This window comes from Rhipicephalus sanguineus, chromosome 8 (genome assembly GCF_013339695.2).
Source record: "Rhipicephalus sanguineus isolate Rsan-2018 chromosome 8, BIME_Rsan_1.4, whole genome shotgun sequence".
In the NCBI taxonomy this organism is placed as follows: domain Eukaryota; kingdom Metazoa; phylum Arthropoda; class Arachnida; order Ixodida; family Ixodidae; genus Rhipicephalus; species Rhipicephalus sanguineus.
Window position 1 is genome coordinate 58,863,604 of NC_051183.1, and position 25,198 is coordinate 58,888,801.

Sequence of the window (25,198 nt, forward strand, 5' to 3'; positions counted from 1 at the left end):
AACTACGCGCCAAAATGTGGTAATGCTTTGGAGCCTACGCAATTACACGCCCCAAATGTCGCGCATAACTTTTGCGAGAGTAGAAGCGCTCCTCAGTGCTGACACGAGTCGCCGGAGCTCTGTGAATGTCTGGAGGGGGCGTTCACTGACGCTTAACGAAGTGAAAGTTTTTGTTCACATGCAACAGTATTCCGTGCACGGTTAGCAACCCGCGTAACTCCCTGCAACCGCGAAGCTCATACAGGCAAGGTAAAGCTGTTCCAAAATAAAGACCAAACACTCACCCTCAGCGCTGCCATGTTTGCGTCCTGCGTTCTGTTAACGTCGATTCCGACACCACATACACGCACCCCGAGCTTCTGGCTGCGTCTTTTACGATTCCAAGCTGCCGCTCACGCAACATCGACAACGCGTACGTGAATACTGGTGGAAGAAGGCGGGGAGTACGACGATATGCCGTCGAGCGTTCCTACGTGACCGTGACGTCAGAGCTGGCTTATCCATCCGCTCGCTCTCAATGGACAACTCGCGAAGAGGCGAGCGCCCTCTTTCGCTCGGCGGAGGCGTGAACTGACCAGACGTGAACTGCGATCGGCGACATGTGTCCCGCTCCACGGGAAGTTCACTTGTGCTTGGTCACGCGAGTTTTACGAGATTGCGATGCCGCGGCCAGGGGAGCGTGCACTTGACCACTGGCGAGTTGCCGGTTCTGCGTGATAGTACAAAACAAAAATGAAACGTCTGCGACGACTCGTTTGGCTTCGATGAAAGTAATGGGACGCCCAAATAAGCATTTGTCGCCTGGAAGTACTTTTCTGCCGCATACGCAGAATACCTTTCTAAGTTTTTAATTGGTCTGTTTCTGCGCATGCATGCGTCGAAATCGAATAAAGTCAATTTTCTTTCCTAGCATAGGTAGGTATCATAAGTATTAAAAGACGCTGTGTAGAGGAACCGCGTAAAAGGTGGTAAACTAAGCTGTCACCACCAATAGCTGCTGCCTCAGACTACTACCATGAATTCGGCAGTATGGGGCAACGGTTATATAGCTAAAGAATGGTATGAGAATTGCTTCGCATCAGAAATGACATTAGCTATTTCATGCGACGGTGGTAACATAAAAGCATCAGAAAGGAAGGATGGAAACAAGAGAGAAGGCAGGGAGGTTAACCATGCACATGCCCGGTTGGCTATCCTACGCGGGGTGAATGGGAAAGGGGAGTATAAAGATGAGAGAGAGGGGGAAGGAAAGATGGAGAAGATCAGTAAATGCCGTGACGCGTATGTAGCGGTAGCACTCTGCAATAGCCAAAGGCGTTCACTTAGGGCCGTAGTCCTTAAAGCACGAAAATGCTTTAACCTTTAACTCTAACTTTTTCACGTACGTTATAGCCTAAACATGTACGCAAATTCCGGTTTCACAATGAAGTGACGAAAATTTATGCGTTCGTTGCCATAGACGGGTTTTCGTGCAGAAACATGACTAGCCAAAGGCGTTCACTTAGGGCCGTAGTCCTTAAAGCACGAAAATGCTTTAACCTTTAACTCTAACTTTTTCACGTACGTTATAGCCTAAACATGTACGCAAATTCCGGTTACACAATGAAGTGACGAAAATTTATGCGTTCGTTGCCATAGACGGGTTTTCGTGCAGAAACATGACGCAAGTGGGCTGGAAAATTAAGGTAAAGTTTTTGTCGTGATTGCGCATGAGCTGACAAAGTAATACGGAGACGGCGCACCAGAAGCAGTGTGGCATTTTTTTTTTACGATCCCTATATTATCTGGGGTTTAACGTACCAAACCCACGATATGGTTATGAGGGACGCCGTAGTGGAGGGCTCCGGAAATTTCGACCACCTGGGGTTCTTTAACGTGCACCGAAATCTCAGTATACGGACCTCAAACATTTTCGCCTCCATCGAAAACGCAGCCGCCGCGGCCGGGACTCGATCCCGCGACCTTCAAGTCAGCAGTCACGCGCCGTAACCACTAGACCGCCGTGGCGGTTTTTATTTTTTTTTTACAATTAGCATGGTAAGAGCTGATACGCCAATGCTAAGGCCGACCTTAGCACAGTCCGAGCATACCTTGCTGTGTGCTCGGACTGTGCTAAGGTTATAAATAAAGTAATGAAGCTGTGAGGTCAACGCATGCAGATCGAGAGAGCTTCATAAAACATAGCCGTGATCATTACGGCATTATCTGGTGTCCACACAATGGCTGTGACGCTACGGAAACGAAAAAGTCACAGTCTCGCCTCAAGGGCGAAGCATTGAGTGCGATAGCAAGAAATTGGAATGCCACAGCAAGAACATCAAGCAGCTAGAAACTTGCTGCGCGCTCCTCAAGCACAAAGGACGCAGGAAAGTAAAACTCGCAAGGCGAGTGCGAACTCCAAACTGCCACAGCTCGACACTTGCAGCACGCTGCTCAAACACAAAGAAGGATGCACGAAAAGGACGCACAGGTAACATAGGATGAGCGCGAACTATCACAGTTGTTACTTGAACTAACCTCTACTTTGGCTCTTCTAGCTAGCAGCTCACTCCTTTCGCAAACGCGGCCGCTGCAGCGAGCAAATTTACCTCGTGCGGTCTATAGCTTCAACCAGGGTGTCGGAACGGAACGAAAACCAAAAAGGAAAAACGAAAAAAACAATATTTTTGACCGGAACGGAAACGCAACCGAAACTTTATCTATTATTTCGTTCCGCAGTGAAACCGAAATTTTTTCAATCGTTTTTCGGTTCACGAGAAAACTTGGCAATCCCGAACTGAGGTCATGCTACGTGAGCAATTATGCACATCTCAGAGTACAGTATTAGCGCGTACCTCAGGCAGGAATTCTAAAGGAAAGATATGTTGAAATTGTGCGAAAAACGAAAACAGTGGCAACCAGATATGTTTATATTGTTACGGGGAATATAAACAGAGACTCGAAGGACTAGCAACAGATGTATTTGCAAGTGGTTCACCGAGCAGCGCTGCTGATAGGAACAGCTCGCGCCAGTCTATCTTATTGTCGTCCTTTTCTTCGTCTTGTGGACCACGATGCCACTGGTACGTAGCATGACCCCCGGCGGCGGAAGCACCGTCCCGGAGCTTTAAAGGTCGTTTTCAGAAGCCGTGTTGTAGGGCTTGAGCCGTGAGACGTGAACAACATCACTGGACCGAACGACAGATGACGAGGGACAGATGGGGCCAATCTCATAGGTGACAGGTGTTACTTGACGCACTATACGGTAAGGTCCCGTGTAACGTGACAAAAGTTTTTCAGATAGGCCCACTCGACGATTAGGGGACCAGAGTAGCACAAGGGTACCGGGAACGAAATGTGCGTCTCGATGTGAGGCATCGTACCGACGTCGTTGGTTGCTCTGCGACGCCGTCAGGCGAGCGCGAGCGAGCTGACGGGCATGATCGGCTCGCCGCGATAGCGTCATGAGCATACTCGCTGGTGGACGAGGTACTCGATGAAATGATGGTGTCCAGTGGTAATGTCGGCTCTCTTCCGTACAATAGGTAGAAAGGTGAAAAGCCTGCTGTGTCGTGGCGCGAGAGTTATACGCGAAAGTTGCGTAGGGTAGGGAAATATCCCAGTCTCGGTGGTCCGGCGACACATACATAGCGAGCATGTCCGTAAGCGTGCGATTGAACCGTTCCGCGAGGCCGTTGGTTTGAGGGTGGTAAGCAGTGGTCACTTTGTGCTGCGTGGAACATGAACGCAGGATGTCGGCGATTACTTGAGAGAGAAACGAACGGCCACGGTCGGTGAGCAGTTGTCTTGGGGCACCGTGAACCAGTATAACGTCCCGTAACAGGAAGTCAGCAACGTCGGTTGCACAACTCGTTGGTAGAGCTCGCGTAATAGCGTAGCGCGTAGCATAATCAGTAGCCACTGCTATCCACTTGTTTCCCAATGTTGATGCGGGAAAAGGACCAAGCAGGTCTAACCCAACGCGGTGAAACGGTTCCGTGGGTATGTCTACTGGTTGAAGATGGCCAGCAGGTAGCAGCGACGGTGTTTTGCGACGTTGACATAACTCACACGCAGCGACGTATCGGCGTACCGAGCGAGCAAGGCCTGGCCAGAAGAAACGTCGCCGTACGCGCTCATACGTACGAGATACGCCAAGGTGTCCAGCTGTGGGCGCATCGTGAAGTTCAGCGAGGACACTGCGCCGTAAATGCTTAGGCACGACAAGAAGAAGGTCAGGCCCGTCAGGTCGGAAATTGCGGCGGTATAGGACGCCCTCTTGAAGTACAAAGCGACGGACGGAGGCGTCGTTTGGGGAAGATTCCGCGCGGCTGATGATGTCAAGCAGCAGTGGGTCCCGTTTCTGTTCTTCCCCAATGTGAATGAAGGCGGACACGGAGAAGATGGAGGGCACCGTGTGGCTTCACTGTCATCAGGATCGTCGACAGGGTACCGGGAGAGGCAATCGGCGTCCTGGTGCAAGCGACCAGATTGTGACACGACCGAGTAAGAAAATTCCTGCAGACGCAAAGCCCAGCGACCAAGGCGCCCTGAGGGATCTTTGAGGGAGTTCAGCCAGCAGAGCGCGTGGTGGTCGGTAACTACCGAAAATGGGCGTCCATAGAGGTATGGCCTGAATTTCGCGACCGCCCAAACGAGAGCCAAGCACTCGCGCTCTGTTATGGAATAATTGCGTTCAGGGGCTGATAGCAGGCGGCTGGCGTATGCAATAACGCAGTCATGGCCACGTTGGCGTTGAGCTAGCACTGCGCCGATGCCATGGCCACTTGCATCCGTACGGATCTCAGTAGGGCAGCAGGGTCAAAGTGGGCCAAAATCGGAGGAGTAGTGAGGAGCGCGATGAGATTGGAGAACGCAGAGGCCTCTTCTGAGCTCCATGAAAACGGGACGTCTTGTTTGAGGAGCTGCGTAAGGGGTCTCGCTATGTCTGCAAAATTTTTCACAAAGCGTCGGAAGTAAGAGCATAGTCCGAGAAAGCTGCGAACATCCTTTGCAGATCGTGGTACAGGAAAGTTTTTGACTGCGCTAATTTGGCTGGGTCTGGTTGTACGCCGTTAGCGTCTACTAAATGGCCAAGTACTGTAATTTGGTGACGGCCAAAGTGACACTTGGACGAGTTCAGCTGCAGGCCAGCGCGACGGAAGATATCTAAGACGGCTGACAGGCGCTCTATATGAGTCCTCAAATGTAGGTGAAAAAACAACGACAGTCGTCCAAGTAGCACAAACAGGTGGACCATTTAAGCCTCTGAGCAGAGAGTCCATCATTCGTTCAAAGGGGCTGGAGCGTTACAAGAGGCCGAAGGCATGACCTTGAATTGGTATAGGCCATCAGGTGTGTAAATGCCGTTTTCTCCGATCCATGTCATCCACCTGAATCTGCCAGTACCCGGAACGTAGGTCTATGGAGGAAAACTAGCGGGCACCATGAGGCAATCGAGGGCGTCATCTATTCGTGGCAGAGGGACACGTCTTTTTTGTAATTCTGTTTAGGTGTCGATAATCGACACAGAAACGCCATGTGCCGTCTTTCTTGCGGACAGAGTACGACAGGGGACGCCCAAGGACTGCAGGATGGGCTCAATTATGTTCTTGGCGAGCATTTTGTCGACCTCATCTTGGATAATTTGACGCTCAGTCGCCGACACGCGATATGGACGCCTATGGATAGGAGGCGCATCACCGGTGTTTATGCGGTGCGTCACACCAGTAGCTTGCCCCAATGGACGGCCGCCGAGATCGAAAACGTCGATGTACGACAGTAGAACCCGGTGGAGCTCGTCAGTCTGCTGCGGTGTTAAATCAGAAGCAATCATCGACTTAATGCGCTGTCGTGGCAAGTATTGGATTGGTGCTGGGCAGGAGGTGTCGGAAGGATTGGCCACCGTGAATCATTCACTGCGTTGTCTTCTAAGGTGGACAGCAATGCCAAAAGAGATGCCTGCGGCAGCACTTGAGGTGTCAAGCTAAAATTGGACAACTGGAAGGCACGTGGAGTTCCCTGCGACAGACAGAACGGTGGTGCGGTAATGTAATGCCGCGGCTGATGAGGACATCGGTGATAGGTGTCAGCACATAGTCGCCGTCGGGAACTGGTGGTCTTGATACGAACTCGACGTAGGTCAGTGTTTGGGCTGGAAGGCGAACATATCGGGCAGTGCAGAGGCGACTCGGCCGTGGTGCAGCAGGGTCTGTTATGGGCAAGTGAAGACGGAGTGTACTGGCCGAACAGTCAATGAGGGCAGAATGTGCGGACAGGAAGTCGAGGCCTAGGATTACGTCATGTGGGCATTTTCAAGGACGGCGAAGAGAACAACTGTGTGGCGATCAGCGATGCTTACATGAGCGGAGCACATTCCAACGACAGATGCTGCTCCCCGTCGGCAACACGGATGAACTTAGTCGTCGCAGGTGTGAGGACTTTCTTGAGCTTTCGGCGAAAATCAGTGGTCATGACGGAAAGTTGAGCCCCAGTGTCGACAAGAGCAGTCACATGCACACCGTCCACTTGTACATCCGATAAGGTTCTGTTTCGTTTGTATGGTCAATAGAGGATTTTCGGTCAGTCCATTGATGCAGCGCCACCTCCAGGGGCTGCAACATTTAGTTTTCCGTCGAGGAGCGTCGTGGGAAGGCGGCGAAAGTGGTCGGCGGGGCTGGGGAGACGAGACATGGCGACGTTGGGGCGATGGTGAGCGGGAGTAGCGGGATCACTCACAGGTTCCTGAGGGGCAAAGTGGTCTGGGCTGGTCGCATGACGATAAACGGGACGGCCATTGGAAGAACGCTGAAAGTTTGTGTAGTAAGACCCAGCGACTTCTGCAATGGCGAGAAACATGCCCAATACGGTGACAAGAGAAGCAAATGGGCTTGTCATCATGTGTTCGCCATGCGGACGGATTGCGGAATGTTGATGGAGAGCCAGAGGGGGAACGGACGTGGAGTCGTGAATTGTTGCTGGAAGTCGGTACGGGGAGGCGTCGAAATGGAGCAAAATACCCCATGCTGGCAATTTCCTGTCGCACGACAGCTTGAATTAGGGGCAAGGGGATTGAAGGAGAGTGGTCAGGGTGCGGTGGTGGCACTGTAGCAGGAGCGGCTGCTTCAAGTTCACGTCGGACGAGTCGTGTCAAGTTATCGCAAGTGTCTGGAGGACGATATGAGTCCAGGCAAGATGACGTCGCTGCGGTATCGGAAGGCGCGGAATTGATGTGAGATGCGTCTGCTTTTAGCCTGTTCCAGGCGGCGACATTCTTGAATGATCGCATCAACAGACGTAACGTTGCTAATACCAGCAAGTTAAACGCGTCGTCGGCTATACCCTTCAGGATGTGCGCAACTTTTTCTGGCTCGGACATGTTTTCGTCGGCTCTGCGGCAGAGTGCTAGGGACACTTTGAATATAACTGATGTAGGACTCAGTGGAAGTTTGCGCGCGAGTAGATAATTCATTCTTTGCGGCTTGTCGACGACCAAAAGGGTTTCCAAAAGCTCACGGATCTTTCCTTGAAGCTGTCCAGCTTGTAATGTCATAGCTGTGTGTGTCAAACCAGACACGAGGGGTTCCGTCCAAGTAAAAGATGACATTCGCGGAGGCATGAGTGTGGGGGTCCCACCTGTAACTGGCGCTGACACGTTCGTAAAGGCGCAGCCATTGGTCGACGTCGGAACCCTCGAGGCCCGAGAACACGCCAGGGTCTTTCAAGACGGGAAGCGTCACGAAAGTTGTTGCGGCCGCTTGGTTGGAAGGCAGGACAGGAGGCGTGACGACCGGAGTGGGTGCATTCGAGTCTTGAGAGGCCATGTTGAAAGCCGAGAGCGAACGCCCGCTGCGAAGTTCCGTGGCGAGGACGGGGATCGCACCGCTCCACCAAATATGTTACGGGGAATATAAACAGAGACTCGAAGGACTAGCAACAGATGTATTTGCAAGTGGTTCACCGAGCAGCGCTGCTGATAGGAACAGCTCGCGCCAGTCTATCTTATTGTCGTCCTTTTCTTCGTCTTGTGGACCACGATGCCACTGGTACGTAGCAATATTAACGCAAGTGGACTTTTGCGCACCTGTCACGCAGGCCAGCGTGGAGAGGGCATGGTCGGCACCGAAGTTTGTTACAGCGAAAGCTGTTATGAGATCGGAACAGCCGGTTTTGGCGCCATCCGCCGGTGTCCGTAACCGCTATCGCGTGAAATAAGAAAAAAATGAAATGAGAAACAAATTTCTAGGATCCTAATGGACTTTAACCCGCGCCCTGCGCGTGACAATCGAGTATCCCACCACAGTGTCACGCTGGTGCTTGTAACTTCTCCGCAAAAATAATCTACACAGGCGTCGTGACGTCCAAGGAATCGTGTTAACATATGTTATATAGCATGGCAGAAGAGCAAAATAGCAACCTGGCGTCATACAATGCGAATTGCTCAAGGAGTCAGTCACTGAATGCTTTCAACCCGTTACAAAGGGCTCAGCCAAAATTCTTCATCGTCATTAGCCACAGCACAAAGTGCACATAATACGTCACAGATGTGTAGCAGGTACAACGATTCTCACAAGAATGAAGAAAAATGGCATAGTGGGTGCTTCGCTACTACACAAAAATTATGATTTATGGCGTAGTGGGTACCTTGCATGTGTACTTGTATTAGTTTCCCCAAGAAAGTATAGAACGGGCTCTAGAAAGGCTGCTGTTCCAGCTTATGCTGTGACTGTGCTGCGTGTTCCGCGCAGGCCTGGCGAATTTTTTTGTTCAGATCAGTGGTCTCGCACAGAGCGCACTTACTAACGTGCTGCTTTTGAGATCGTGCTCACTCCCTTGACACAAAGTATTGAGCCCGCTAAAAAAAGTCGTAATTGACTTTTGAGAAAATAAATATTGTGACTTTGAAGGGTATAGTACTGGTTTGTGCTAGTTGGTAGGAATTCGTGGTAGAGTTTCTTCCACTCCTCTGAAGAACGTGGAAAGAACTTGTTTTACCTCTCTCCCACTTTCTTAAATAAGAGGAGAGCAAGTAACTATATCACAAATAGTTGTGATATAGTTACTTGCCTATATCTATGTGAGTACTATGTATGAGTACTATATCTATGTGAGTTACTATGTGAGTACTTTAACTTCAAATTTTTGCATTAAAAAAAACGTTACGAACCGTTACGGAACGTTTCTTTTTTCGTTTCGGAACGGAAACGGAACGGAACTCTTTGCGGTGAAACGAAACTAAAACCGAAACGAAAAACATTTCGTTCCGACACCCTGGCTTCAACGCAAACTTTGCGGTGAAAGCACAAGACGTACAAAACTCCCCCATGAGATATAATATCGCAAACACGGTCGAGCACGCCCTGTACGTATGTCAAAGTACAAGTCGGAGGCACCAATGCTAACTCCAGCGAAACACTAGATGATTATGATGATGATGATGAATAAACTTTATTTCGGTCCCTCGGAACGCGCCCTAGCACGTTGCGGGCCGCTCCCACGTCGGAACAGAAAGACCAAGTCTCTCTGCTGCGTCGCGGGCCCGTTGGAATGCCCACAGTTGTGCTTCGAGTCCGAAGCTTGTAATAGCTTCTGGGTGTGTCCAGATAAGATCGAACACGAGGTCCCGGTCACCATTCCCGATTGTGATGAAATTTACTGTAGGCCTAGGCATTACACCCAGAACAATGGTTTCGCAGTTAGTGTTGCGAAAAAAAATTTTGTTCGCCTGAAAAAAAATATACAAATTTTGGCCGCAAAAAACGCTTTTCCGCCAATTTCGCGATTTCTGAATTTTGAGCGCACCTAGGGAAAAAACCGTGGACTCCTTCGTCACAATATTTATTCCCCTTAAAGAACAAGTGAAATACAATATTATTAGCCTATTATTTCCCTTGCTTGTCGAAGCACTTTTGAAGAAAAAAATCACGCACTTGGCACATCGCACAAAATACCTGTATTTCAGGAATTTATTACTGCCAGCAAGTTAAAGTGAGGATAATAAAAATCGGTACATATTAAGTTTCATACTTTCGCTCTCGTTTAAAATAATTTTCGTGCTTTTATCGCGCTCCGTTTTACTTGATAATTGGGCTGAAACGTAAGTGATTTACCAAAAACGCCGAACTTTGAAAATGATTTTCTCAAAAAGGCCATTTTTAATTTTTTTTAAAATCCCTCTGTTTGAAGTCAAGGACGTCATCTACCAATGTGCAGAAAAAAACGTTGCATTATTTTGGTTGCTAACAAGTTATAGTGCGTCAAATGTGACCATGCCAGCCTAGTGGCCGCGTCGTTTGTTATGGGCTGAAACTCGGATATAAGTTGCTAAAAATACTTGTACGTGACATAATCACAAATCAGCATCTCCACACCAACAAATGCGCAGCCCGGTGTCATGGTTCAGCAAGCTTTGTCTTGGGATCAGCCGCTTGACAAACCCGCAGGAGCGGCCGCTCGATGCTGCGGGCACTCACATTACATGAGTGCCGCTTCGACTGCGGATGAGCTCCGCTTTCGCGTGAAAACTACGCTAAGAGGACGAATGAGATAAGGAATGCATCACTGTGAAAGTTAAAGGCCGTTAAGTGCCAACAAATGTCATAGTATGCAACAAAAGCTCTGCCGGCAATTTCCCAGTGAGCGCCTTCAATACAGCACGGATGTATTTTTTTCCCCTGCTGTTATGCCCGAAGCCGCATAACATCGTGATAAACGCTCGACTTGCGTTGAATATTCTATCTGCGGAGGCACAATAATACAGTATTGTAAAAGCGGTTCTTTAATGAAGTAAAGGACTTGGACACACTTCTTTTCACAGTCGGCTGACACAAGTGTTCTGGCACGAGATGAATTAACAACTGCAGTTCGAGTTGCTCAACCATCGGAAGCACGTATGACAGCTTTCTTTAGATGTCACTGGCTTTCTTTTGTGTCATATGTCGCTCATAGAATGAACCTAATTATCTTTAGGCCACCAGAAGAGAGAAAGCAACACATGAGCGCACTACTGGAGGCGCCCACTGGGAAATTGCCGGCAGAGCTTTTGTTGCATACTATGACATTTGTTGGCACTTAACGGCCTTTAACTTTCACAGTGATGCATTCCTTATCTCATTCGTCCTCTTAGCGTAGTTTTCACGCGAAAGCGGAGCTCATCCGCAGTCGAAGCGGCACTCATGTAATGTGAGTGCCCGCAGCATCGAGCGGCCGCTCCTGCGGGTTTGTCAAGCGGCTGATCCCAAGACAAAGCTTGCTGAACCATGACACCGGGCTGCGCATTTGTTGGTGTGGAGATGCTGATTTGTGATTATGTCACGTACAAGTATTTTTAGCAACTTATATCCGAGTTTCAGCCCATAACAAACGACGCGGCCACTAGGCTGGCATGGTCACATTTGACGCACTATAACTTGTTAGCAACCAAAATAATGCAACGTTTTTTTCTGCACATTGGTAGATGACGTCCTTGACTTCAATCAGAGGGATTTTAAAAAAAATTAAAAATGGCCTTTTTGAGAAAATCATTTTCAAAGTTCGGCGTTCTTGGTAAATCACTTACGTTTCAGCCCAATTATCAAGTAAAACGGAGCGCGATAAAAGCACGAAATTTTTTTTAAACGAGAGCGAATGTATCAAACTTAATATGTACCGATTTTTATTATCCTCACTTTAACTTGCTTGCAGTAATAAATTCCTGAAATACAGGTATTTTGTGCGATTTGCCAAGTTCGTGATTTTTTTCTTCAGAAGTGCTTCGACAAGCAAGGGAAATAATAGACTAATAATATTGTATTTTACTTGTTCTTTAAGGGGAATAAATATTGTGACGAAGGAGTGCACGGTTTTTTCCCTAGGTGCGCTCAAAATTCAGAAATCGCGAAATTGGCGGAAAAGCGTTTTTTGCGGCCAAAATTTGTATATTTTTTTTTCAGGCGAACAAAATTTTTCTTCGCAAAACTAACTGCGAAACCATTGTTCTGGGTGTAATGCCTAGGCCTACAGTAAATTTCATCACAATCGGGAATGGTGACCGGGACCTCGTGTTCGATCTTATCTGGACACGCCCTTCTTCCCATTTTGACGGCGTGATGACTTCGCCGCCGTGTAACGCGGGGCACCGCCAGAGCATATGTTCGAGATTAGCGATATCTGCGCATAATGAGCATGCATTAGTTGGCTGTATTTCAGGATAGATCTTGTGCAATAGCGCGGGGTTAGGGTACGCCCCGACTTCAAGTAGCCTGAGTGTCAGAGCCTGTGGTCTGCTTAATTTTCTGTGTGGTGGAGGGTACTGTCTCCGCCCCAGGTAAAAATATTTGGTAATTTCGTTATACGAGGTGGGCGGGTCCCGATTCTCCAAAACCTCAGCGCGCCCTTCCGGTAGCTACGCGGTCTACTAGTCCTCGCGCAGCTATGTGGGCCGACTCATTGAGATTGGGCGGGGCTCCCTCGATCTGTCCCATGTGAGCTGGGAACCAGACAAGTGTGTGTGGCTCGATGTTCTTGTCCCGCAGGACCCGCAAGGCCGGTTCCTAGATGGTGCCCTTGGCAAATGCTCTGATCGCCGATCTCGAGTCGCTGTAAATCGTGGACCTCTTGTTGTCCAGCAAGGCCAACGCAATCACAGCTTGCTCCGCTATTTCGGCTGCTGTCGTCCCGACCGTCGTCCACTAGACACTAGAGACACTTTTAAATTGGGAACACTTTAAAATTGGGAACCCAAGAAATTTGAGAGCCTCCAGGAGGCACGCGCAGAACTCAAGTCACTCTCGGACTCTTGCGCTCGCGTTTTCTCAAGACCCTGCAGCACCCTCGTTTTGGCGGCGAACAAAACCGGAGAGCGCACGACCTCAAAAGAAGCAAATAAAGACGGCGCTTGGCAGTGGCACGTGAAGCCACGGCTCGCGTCGATTGCGGTCACTAAAATAAAGCTTCATTTGGGTCTAGTTGGTACATATTCCTAAGGCTAAAAATGTATCGCGAACGCACTTCTTTTAGATGCGAAGTATCTTATGGCGGAGTTCAATCCGGTGGTGGAGGTGGTGGTGTGCGGCGTGACCACCCTTACTGCGCATGCGCATACCCTCTGCCACTCACCCTCTCCCCTCCCCCTCTCCACATCCCCTCTCCCATTCCCCCTGTCCACCTTCCCTCTCCCCTTTCCTCTTCACATCCCCTCACCCCTCCCCCTTTCCACTCTTCCTCTGAAACGCAGGCTAGACATGCCGAAATTCTCTCATGCGCAACGCCGCGATGAGCACAAGCGCATGCGCATCCCCTCCCCCTCTCTCTCCTCTCCTACGCTGCCCCCCTCTCGCACACCTGCTGACCGCGTTCCCCGCTCGCCCTGTGAAAATTAACGGCCAGGCTAGAGCGAAGACAAGACGCGCGTAGCGTTCCTCTTCGCCTTCCACGACGCGAGGTCGGTAGCGTGCCCAAATAACGCCAGCGGAACGCGATCGTGCAAGTGCTCCGGCTGCGCATCGCCTCATGGTCCCCTTTAGCGGGAAGTGGTGTAATTTTTTCCTTCTTACTTCTTCTTTACTTCTTTAATAATTGTTGGGGTTTAACGTCCCAAAACCACGAAATGATTATGAGAGACTACGTAGAGGAGGGCGCCGGAAATTTCGAACGCCTGTGGTTCTTTAACGTGCACCTAAATCTAAGTACACGGACCTCAAACATTTTCGCCTCCATCGAAAATGCGGCCGCCGCTGCCGTTCTTTACCTCTTTTTCCCTGTACCCATCTGAATGTAAATCCTTGTCTTCAGGCATGTAATACACTAGCATCCTCGTTACACGTTTTGGTTTAGAGCTATTCTTTGCGCATGTACGTAAGGTTGCATTGGGCTTATATATTCAGGGGCGTATGAATGAATAAAGCAGTTGTTAGTCAGCGCTTGTGTCGTACGTTTCATTTCTTCGTGGGTGTCTTGTGCGTTCGCGCTTAAATTTTCGCCTCAGGATCCTGGTCACTGTGTAACATGTATACTACTGGAATTCAGGTTCCGCCGTCTTGTTTCTTCCTTCCTGTGGCATAAGCCTACAAGAGCCAAAGCGTTTGAATCCCCATTCGAGCGCTTCAGATTTTTTTTAGAGCGCTGCTCTTAGGCGCCATTCCTGCGTTGAGCGGCGTCGACGTCGCCGTTGCCATCGGTGGCGAAACCAATAGACGCGAAAAAGTAACTAATAGACATGAACAAATAAAATTGGAAAGAAATACCCAGCATCAAATTGCATTTCAAACCGGGCCCTGTGCGTGGCAGTCGAGTGTTCCACCACAGAGCCACGCTGGTGCTTGAAACTCATTTGCAAAAACACCCTATGCATGAGTCATGTCGGGCAAGGAATCGCGCTAAGCTATATAATATAACGTAGCAGAAGAGTTAAATAACAACTAGACAGGGAATCGCTTGGCAGTCGCAGCACCAAGTAGGGCAATATTATATCGCGCTAAGCTATATAATATAACGTAGCAGTAAATAACAACTAGACAGGGAATCGCTTGGCAGTCGCAGCACCAAGTAGGGCAATATTATATTATATCGCGCTAAGCTATATAATATAACGTAGCAGAAGAGTTAAATAACAACTAGACAGGGAATCGCTTGGCAGTCGCAGCACCAAGTAGGGCAATATTATATTATATCGCGCTAAGCTATATAATATAACGTAGCAGAAGAGTTAAATAACAACTAGACAGGGAATCGCTTGGCAGTCGCAGCACCAAGTAGGGCAATATTATATTATATCGCGCTAAGCTATATAATATAACGTAGCAGAAGAGTTAAATAACAACTAGACAGGGAATCGCTTGGCAGTCGCAGCACCAAGTAGGGCAATATTATATTATATCGCGCTAAGCTATATAATATAACGTAGCAGAAGAGTTAAATAACAACTAGACAGGGAATCGCTTGGCAGTCGCAGCACCAAGTAGGGCAATATTATATTATATCGCGCTAAGCTGTATAATATAACGTAGCAGAAGAGTTAAATAACAACTAGACAGGGAATCGCTTGGCAGTCGCAGCACCAAGTAGGGCAATATTATATTATATCGCGCTAAGCTATATAATATAACGTAGCAGAAGAGTTAAATAACAACTAGACAGGAAATCGCTTGGCAGTCGCAGCACCAAGTAGGGCAATTGCCTTAGTTCGCTTAATTCGGCTAATTAGCTTACACGGCCTGAATTGCATATACGTGGCTTGGTGTCGATTAGCTTCATTCCAAGTCAACCCAGGCTTAATGAGCTCATTAGTCTAATTAGCAGTAACTGGGCTCAGTCTTAAGTAGTCTTAACTAGGCTTAGCTCTGTTACCTTGCCGAGCTCGGCACAAATGCGCACACAGGAATCTCAACATGAGTTAATTAAGATTAATAAGGCTTCGACTTAATTATCTTAAATATGCTTAGCTAATTAGGTGTTACCATGCTCAACTGGGCTTAATTGGGCCTGGCTATGATTAACTTGGCTTAACTAGGTACTGTTATGCTTAACTTGGCTTGACGTGAACGCGCCGGCATTATGATGATAATTTCTTGTCTACATCGCGGACTGGAAAAAGGAAGGCATAATAGCTCTGCTGTGAAGAAAAGAGAAAAGCAGACATTTTCACAGAGCCACGCCATTCCTTCTGAGAAAAGCAAAAATGCTTGTACGTCATACTGGCCCGCACTCTTTGTGGCATCGCATAATAACTGTTCAATACCGTCGGGAAAGAATGGTTCATCTTGACTGTATTAAATATTTAGGTGTAAAAACTTTGAGGACGCTTGAGCTTTGCCTTCAAGAGTACAACGCGACAGCGAAATGATGCCCCGTGCGCATCGCCTTCGCAATCGCTAGGCTGGCTTCGGTTCTCGGTGCATACCTCAACCGCGTCGCAAGCAAACGAATGTCTGTGCGCGTATACGTTGGCCGTTTCAAACTATCCTAGAATGCCTACTGCATGTACAGTTGCGCTGTACCCACTACGCCATAAATCTTTCTTTTGCGAATCAGCGAAGTGCCCAGTACGCCTCCGTAAGGTAACCACGTAAACCTACGCAGCTGCTGACTTTGTTGATGCTTTTGCTGCTTATGATGATTAAATATGTCCGAGCGCTTTGTAATGGGTAAGTCTTTAGGACACCCACTCGTTGCGCAGTTCACATGCATGGACGCCTGGCGTCATTCTACGCTTCTGCCACGCAATATTACATGCGTTGAGGAGACTCTTCTCATTGCGTGACATTCATATTTCTCTTTTTTATTTATTTATTTATTTATTTTTATTTACAAATACTGCAGGCCCTGTTCGGGCCCAAGCAGGAGTGGGTAACAAATGTCAGTGACAAAATCAGAATAAAAAAACACAATGAAAATACAATACAAGATACGAAATTCAGAACATTCTCAACATCAGGGAAAAATATAATTAATACATAGCAATAATGGCATTCATACATAAATACAAAAAATCTCAGCACTTATGAGGAACACAATGTTAAAAATCAAGTGCTAGGTCATTGACGAGATAGGCGAACGATTGTATTGTGTCCGCATTAACGATCTCCTGAGGTAACTTATTCCATAATGAAAAAGCATGAGGGAATAATGAGTACTGATGAACGTTCAGATGACTGAATGGTTGTCTAACTGTCTTATTATGATGGATACGATCTAAGCGCACGGGCGGGTTAGTTATGTAACGATTGGGTGGGATTTTAAATTGACCATGGTACAATTGATAGGTGAATTTCAATCGAGAGACTATTCTACGATGAGCGAGTGTCTTCAGATTTGCCTTCTCGCGAAGGGCAGAAACGCTTGCAAAACGAGAGTAGCTAGAATAAATGAATCTCAGAGCCAGGTTTTGGACCCTCTCTATTTTTTAATTAAGTATTTTTGATACGGGGCCCAGATCAGGTCTGCATATTCTAACCTAGGCCTGATAAGTGCTCTGTAAGCTGTTAGTTTTACGGAAGGTGAAGTGTGACGCAGTTTACGTTTTAAAAACGCTAACTTTTTTAGCGCATTGCTACAGATGTTGTCTATATGAGTTTCCCAATTTAAATTGCTTGTAAGCGTGACACCCAGATATTTTACTTGTGTAGCCTTTTTAACATAAGCGTTATTAATGGTATATTGGAATGCTAATGGGTTTTGTTTGTTCGTAACTGTGATGAAAGCCGTTTTTGATGCGTTGAGCTTCAAGCCCCACTTATCACACCAGGCGCAGATGGATTGCAATGCATCGTTAAGTCTGGCTTGATCAGAATACTGATCAATGTCGGCATAAATAACACAATCGTCCGCAAAAAGTCGGATTTTCACAGGTGATTGAACTGAGAAATAAATATCATTTATGTACACTAAAAACAATAATGGTGCAAGCACGGATCCTTGCGGCACTCCTGAGTATACGTCTAATGAGTCAGAAACGCCGTCATTGACCATCACATATTGTTTCCGTGATGACAAATAGCATGCAACCCAACGGACAATGTTCTGATCAACACCAATAGCTGAGAGTTTCGTAATTAAATCATCATGTGGTACTACATCAAACGCTTTGGAAAAATCTAAAAACACTGCGTCAATCTGGCCCTTAGAGTTTAATGAATTTGCAAAATCATGAGTGATCTCGGCTAATTGAGTTGAAGTTGATAGGCCAGACCTGAATCCGTGTTGGTTGTCGTGAAGCAGTTTATTGTCTTCCAGGTGTATCATAATCGCCTTAAATATTATGTGTTCTAGTAGCTTACAAGCTGTGGATGTAAGAGAAACTGGCCTGTAGTTGTTTATATCTAATGGTGAGCCAGATTTATGAATTGGGACTATTCTTGCAGAGCGCCAGTCATCGGGTATCACACAAGTTTCTAAGGAAGTTACATATATCTTATACAAATATTCTGAAACCCAGGATGCATATCTACTAAGAAAAACGTTCGATATGTCATCAGGACCCGGGGACTTCTTTGTGTCTAATTTACACAAGAGGCTAAAAATACCATCTTTACTTAAACATACTTTAGGCATATGTTTGACGAGCGTATAAGATGGCAAGTGCGCATGTGAGGCCGTCAGCGTAAATACGGACTGAAAAAAGGCGTTGAAACTTTGAGCAATGACTGTAGCATTATCCGTAGTTCCGTCAGCTGTTTTTATCTCTGTGATGCTGTTTTTATCTTTAGATAAGTAACGCCAGAATTTTTTGGGTTGGTCTGTTATGAAGGAAGACAGAGTAGACGTAAAAAACTGGTCTCTTGCTGCATGCATTTTTTCGTGGAAAATGTGAACTAGGCTTTGTAGCTGTTTCTTGTCACTACGTTTACGACAGCGTTTGATCTTGCGCTTCATATGAATCAAATCACGGTTCATCCACGGGTATTCTCTGTTAATACGCTTCTTTTTAATGGCACATAGCTACGTTCACAGTGTAATATTATAGCTTTAAAACGTGACCACAACTCATTGACGTCATTCAATTCGCTGAAAGAAGGAAATGAGGATTCCATGTAATTAAGCACTGCATCATCAAGCGCATGCTTGTAGTCTCTGACAAATGAGTCGGAAGGTCTAATAGTGGATCGAAAGCCTGAAATTGGACATTCTAAAACAAGTAATTTGTGATCAGAGATGCCTTCTTTGATAGCGACCGAACACTCTTCGAGCGAACTGCTTACAAACGCTAGGTCTAGTACAGAAGAACTATTAGTCATGGTGGCATCAGAAACTAATTGGTTTAAAGAAAACGTAAATGCAGTTAATAACAATGATTCAGCATTTCGAGAGTCCTTGCCGTCATGAGAAAGATTGGGCCAATTAATGCTGGGCAAGTTGAAATCCCCAGTTATAAGAATGTTTGAACGCGAATTTGTATTTTGTAGCAGGTAATCGTAGAGTGCTTCTAAGTATTCTGGAGGTGCGTTTGGAGGCCGATAGACACCTCCCAAAATTATATTCTTACGAAAAAAATTCAGTTTGCACCACACGCTTTCGTGATTATCTATACCATCCAAGCGAGTAAATTTAACATTGTTTTTAATCGCAACTGCAACGCCCCCTCCCCGTGATCCTCTGTCCCTACGGATAAGGGTGTAAGATGATGGCACTATTTCAGAATTTTGAACTTCAGAATGCAGCCAGGTTTCTGTGATCACCAAAACGTGTGGTTGGTAAGTTGAAATTATATCTTCAAGAAGCTGTATCTTATTCAAGACACTTCGTGCATTAAGTGAAATAATCCGAAGCGTTTTGTTAGCTTGTCACTTGTTATCGCGTTTACGAGCGGTTGCCCGAGTGAAGCGAGAAGTCAACTTTTCGGGTTGCGCAGACGCAGTGGATTGAGACAGCTCTGTCCTGCAATTACGAAGTGCGTCCCACACATACAGTTTGCCATCAACTTTTAGTTTATCGAAAACAAGCGAAACTTTAGAACCGGTCTTTCTTTCTTCAAGGGTGGAACGCCACAACTTTGCACGAGTATCGCGAATATTTTTAGAAAAGTCTTCCGATATGGATATTTCGGTTCCTTTTAATTTGAAACAGGATGACAATACCTTAGTTTTATCAGCGTAGTTATAGAGTTTCAAAATTACCGGTCGAGGGCGCTGTGCGTTCCTTTGACCGATTCGATGTATTCGCTCTATGGAATTGATTTCAACACCCAGAATTTTTCTGAAGATATCGCCATTTACTTTCTGTTCTAGTTCTTTTGAATCTTCCCCATGTTTTTCTTCTACACCATAAACTAAAAGGTTATTACGACGACTCCTATTTTCGAGATCATCGACTTTTGCTCTTAACTCAAGAATTATCTTGTCAGTACTCTGACAAGTTTCTTCCACCTTCTCCAATCTTTGCTCGCATTTCTCAGTTCGACCGAGCTCTTGCTCAAGATTGGTAATCCGAGTTTGAATGTCCGCGACTGTTGACTCTACCTGTTTCAGGTTAGTAGTTAATGCGACAAGAGTTTTATTTGTCTTTGTTTGTTCTTTCAAGATTTTTTTGAGTAATTCACTGTTTAGATGTGCCTCTGACTCTGAGTCCGAAGAGGGACCGGGGTTTAGTTCTATATCTCCGGAAGTTAGTAGCATCAAACGTATTACATCATAACAGTCACACAATAAACCGAGCAGACACTGTGGGCTTGGCAACACTGTCAGCGTGAGTGAGTCGTCTTTGATAGAGGAAACTAAGTATTTGTCACCAACCTGGACAAAGAAAATCGGCGTAAGCATCCTTCTGCCAGCAGTGTCACCAAGCCCACTGAAAGGATCTTCCAACGGGCTCCGGTATTTATGCTTGAAATTATCGGCACTGGATGATGTCACGGAGTTGATTCGATGATATGCCTGGCTTAAGTAGGGCGCAGGTTCGTGATGAATCCATGGCGGTGCTGCGGTGACGAAGTCCGTCTGCGCATGCTCCCTGTCTTCCGGCGCGTGACCGTCAGAGGAAGCCCGCACGAAGGCATGGCCGCGGAGTGCAGGTCGTGCGAAGGCAAGGCCAGTTGATCCAACGGCGAAATAGGCCTGCCAGGCGATCTGGACAAAGAAAATCGGCGTAAGCATCCTTCTGCCAGCAGTGTCACCAAGCCCACTGAAAGGATCTTCCAACGGGCTCCGGTATTTATGCTTGAAATTATCGGCACTGGATGATGTCACGGAGTTGATTCGATGATATGCCTGGCTTAAGTAGGGCGCAGGTTCGTGATGAATCCATGGCGGTGCTGCGGTGACGAAGATCCGTCTGCGCATGCTCCCTGTCTTCCGGCGCGTGACCGTCAGAGGAAGCCCGCACGAAGGCATGGCCGCGGAGTGCAGGTCGCGCGAAGGCAAGGCCAGTTGATCCAACGGCGAAATAGGCCTGCCAGGCGATCTGGACAAAGAAAATCGGCGTAAGCATCCTTCTGCCAGCAGTGTCACCAAGCCCACTGAAAGGATCTTCCAACGGGCTCCGGTATTTATGCTTGAAATTATCGGCACTGGATGATGTCACGGAGTTGATTCGATGATATGCCTGGCTTAAGTAGGGCGCAGGTTCGTGATGAATCCATGGCGGTGCTGCGGTGACGAAGTCCGTCTGCGCATGCTCCCTGTCTTCCGGCGCGTGACCGTCAGAGGAAGCCCGCACGAAGGCATGGCCGCGGAGTGCAGGTCGCGCGAAGGCAAGGCCAGTTGATCCAACGGCGAAATAGGCCTGCCAGGCGATCTGGACAAAGAAAATCGGCGTAAGCATCCTTCTGCCAGCAGTGTCACCAAGCCCACTTTTTCGAAGCAGTTTCAAGCAATGTCATTATTCCCATGCATAAAGGAATAAAAAAAATTTTGCAGTGGCTTAGCTCGGCTATGCCAGGATATACGTAGCGTTAGCAAAGGTTCAGCTGATTATTCTGAGCTTTCCAGATTATCTAGGATTAGCTTGATTGTCATGCTTACTGCTGCTCCAATGACACACGCATGGTATACGTATTATGTGGCACATGCATATTTATTTTTGCTCAACGTCAGGTTGCTTCTTCATTCTTCGTACGCTGAACCGCTAATTGCCAGGCAACTACTTCGTGACCCGATGACATAAACTTCTCGGCTCTTCTGCGCCGTTGAGCAGCATTTACGCTCTCCTTCTCCATGGCGTTACTCACCTGCAAACGCCAGTCAGAGGCGCTATCAAGCGGCACCAGCGCATTGTCACACGGCGACTGCACAGCGAAGGCGAATAGCTGCGCGCGCCATGACTACGACGTCACCCCTCTCGAATGCGCAGAGCGGCAGCGGCGAGTCGCGCGCGCCGGCGCCAGTCTGTCTGCCTGGCTACGACGCCACTCCTCCCGCTCTCCGCCAGCAGCAGCGGCAGTGGAGGAGAGCACGTGAGATTCCGGCTCCGCACTGATCCTCGCGCATGCGCAGCACGGCTCATGAGGTACCACTCGAAATCGGCTCCGGCTAGGCAATGGGGTCGTTCTGTGGTAGAAAACCTGCATGCCACGCAGAAGGCCTGCGTTCGAATTTCGCTCGCACCAAATATTTTTTTATTATTTATTTTACTTGCATCTTTCTCGATTTTTCGGTCACGGAGAACGCTGATTTTTCGCTCACAACCAACGACACCGAGGCCTACGCCAAAATATCTGAGTAACGAGCTCTTTAACGCTGTCGTGTTAATATATGATGGCAAACTGAGCTGGCGTAATCACATTAAACAGGTTAAATATAAGGCAACATGTGCCGTTGGTATAATACGCCGTCTTGACCAACACCGTTCTGGGTTACGCAGGGATATTATGACATGATTTATCGCATGTATCTTCGACCGCTACACGAGTTTGGTTGTGTCCTATTCTCTCGTGGTTCAGCATACAATGTTAATCTTCTCACTCTTTTAGAGCTATAAGCCCGTTGAACTTCGCGTACTGAAATTTGTGGTTAACAATGTTTTATAAATTTATATCAAGAACCCCTGCTTGCAGGTTCCGAATCCTAACACTTGAAATATATTTAAAATCTACGAATCTGCACTAAGGCTGCCACTGTTTGCATTTCTCACCTAAACGACAGCATTTTCAATGAGCCTTCGTCATGTGAACGTTAACCTAAGATTTTACTCGCGCAAAATCAACTAGGGCCTTTCTATGTCCGTATAGGAAAGATCGTGGTATACCTTTAAACAAAATGGCTGATGCACTCGAGTGGATATCTCTTGAAGGTCCATTTATATCAGTAATGCCAATTACAGCTTACGCCACTAAGGCTACCATTCAAAAACTTCTCCTTACTTCAAGATTAAAAATCGCCAGGCCTGCGCGAAAAGCGCAGCACAGTTACAGCGAAAGCTCGAAGAGCGGCATTTCTAGAGCCCTTCATAAACTCTCTTGCGGCTACTAATACAAGTACATCAGCAACGTACCCACTACGCCACAAATCATAATTTTTGGGAAGTTGGGAAGCACCCACCACGACATTATTCGTTATTCTGCGGAGAAGCGAGGTACCATCTGTAAGGCATTATGTGCACTTTGTTGATGCGACGGTTGATGACGATGATTAATTATGGCTGAGCTCTTTGTAATGGTTTGGAAGCTTTAAACGACCCACTAGTTACGTAATTGATATTGTGTCGCCCGGTCGTTATTTAACTGTCCCACCACGCTTTATAACACACTTTAACCGGAGAAATGTAGAGCGAGAGAGAGAGAATTAACTTTATTGAGACCCTGAGGAAGTGGATCATGGGAGCCTTATGGGCTTCCTTGACAACCAATAGAAGTGCACTTGCGAGGAGCCCACTACGCTATAAATCATCATAATTTTTGTGAAGTAGGGATGCAGCCACTATGCAATTTTTTGTCATTCTGCGGAGAACCGTGGTACCTGCTAAACACCTGTTAGGCACTATGTGCACTTTGTTGATGCTGTGGCTGATGACGATGAAGAATTATGGCCGAGCCCTTTGTAATGGGTTCGAAGCATTCAACAACCCACCTGTTGCGCAATTCGCATTGTGTGACGCCTAGTTACAGAAATCGCGTTTTGTGACGCTTAGTTGCTATTTTACTCTTCTACCACGCTACCTTAGATATGTTTAGGTGTGTCCTTCTCGACATGAATCCTGTATAGGGTCTTTTTGCAACGCTGTTTCAAGCACCGCATGGCTCTGGGGTAGAATACTGGGCTCCCACGCAGAGGGCCCAGGTTTGAACCTCGTTCATCCTGGAACTTTCTTTCTTATTTCGTTTCTTTTTTCTTATTTCAAGCGATAGTGGTTACGGACACCGGCGGCTCATAACAGCTTTTGGTGTAAAAAATAATATAAACATACCGGCTTTAGCGTCTATTCATTCGCTTTGCGTGAGGGCTAAACCTGGTGACATACTCTCTAGGTCAAAGCAATAACAATTAAAGCCTAACAAGTGATGAATTTTACTGTGCCACCATGCAGGCACAAACCAAAAAAGAGAGTACTTCGAAACTTTATTTCAAACCACCACCGTTCAGCTCAACAAATTCTGGTGGATTATAGCACCAACTCGAACCTATACATTTCTAACCTATCTTAAATATTAGGATTCGCAATACGTATAAAAATATTCTTTTCTTCGGCGCTTCTTCATTGCATTGCAGTAACAGAAATGCCTGCATGGCCCTATGCGAACTTCTGGGTGTCACAAGATGCCTCGTTAATTATTCATAATCGAACAATAGGCCATTCGGAAAACAAGCAATTTATTTATCGTCTATTCCAAAATAATTGTTTACTGCTAAGTTTCGTTACTGCGAAAACATTGCGAAGAGGAGCCATTCCAGTCAGTGAAGGTAAAATGACCTGCGAAGCTGTTTAAAACAAGACGCAGAGGCGACACAGAATTTCCTGTTATGAGGGATCGCACAACATGCAACTAAATCCGATATGTCTGTCCAAAAAGTCCCTTTTGAATTTAACGCACGCTCCTTTAAAGTTTTCAATATGGCAACATGCGTGTTTATGCCGCGACATGCGTCCTCTTGTCTGGCTTGCAACATGCGCTTGACTTATTGTGCAGAATTCTAATTGGTGTTTGCCGCCCGTGTGTTCCCTTTTTCATACTTTAGTGGGCCACTGGTCAGCTAGGCTTGCCCAATTTTCACGGCACATACGTTTTTGCTCGCTAAGAGACCGAACGCCCTAGCCATATGCGGCTTCGCTGTAAACGCTACAACATTACAGACAGAGCCGTATGTAATTCCCACCACCACACAAATTACTCAACCGCGAGGAAGCTGTTGCGTGGAGCAGTTTCAGACTAACTAAGGGCTCCACCCTTCGATGAACAGCAACTTGTACGAATATCCTTGTACGAATAAAGGTTTCTCACGCCCCGAAGGACCTTAATAAAGCATTAGCAGAAACCATTCCTCCTCCTCTTCGACTCTCTCTTTCTCTCTCTCTCTCACTGTAAAAATCTGGACATCTTTCTTTCCTTTTCGTTTAGGTTCTTTTACTCACTTTTCATTTCAGATTCTCTTTTCTTTTTCACATTACATTCTTGGTAAATCCCCTGTAGTGGGTTACGCTTCCTTAATGTGCGGTTCAACAAGCAAGAATCGCCATCATTAGCTCAGCAAGACTGTATATCCTCGTACCGCATAGGCTACGGCTGAGACCCAGTACGGCTGCATCTGCAAGGACTCCGAGAGCCCTTGCCCCTGCCAGGTGCGCGATGCGTGGCCTTCTGGTCATCATGCTGGTC

General features: G+C 47.0%; 1 protein-coding gene and 1 long non-coding RNA gene across 3 annotated transcripts in view; one reads left to right on the forward strand and one right to left on the reverse strand.

The window, feature by feature from the left end:
* Positions 1–521, reverse strand: part of LOC119403245 (uncharacterized) — an 85,141-nt gene extending 84,620 nt beyond the window's left edge. Inside the window, exon 1 of one of the 2 annotated variants that reach the window (XM_037670191.2) lies at positions 285–521. In XM_037670191.2, the coding sequence (XP_037526119.2) occupies positions 285–299 (15 nt within the window). In that variant the 5' untranslated portion in view covers positions 300–521. The remainder of the gene's footprint in view (positions 1–284) is intronic. The other variant, XM_049418466.1, reaches the window with a different exon arrangement.
* Positions 522–18,740: 18,219 nt separating this feature from the next.
* Positions 18,741–21,117, forward strand: LOC125759544 (uncharacterized). Its single transcript, XR_007417125.1, has 2 exons — positions 18,741–20,461; positions 20,796–21,117. It is a non-coding gene; the product is annotated as an uncharacterized LOC125759544 (long non-coding RNA).
* The last annotated feature ends 4,081 nt before the right edge of the window (positions 21,118–25,198 follow it).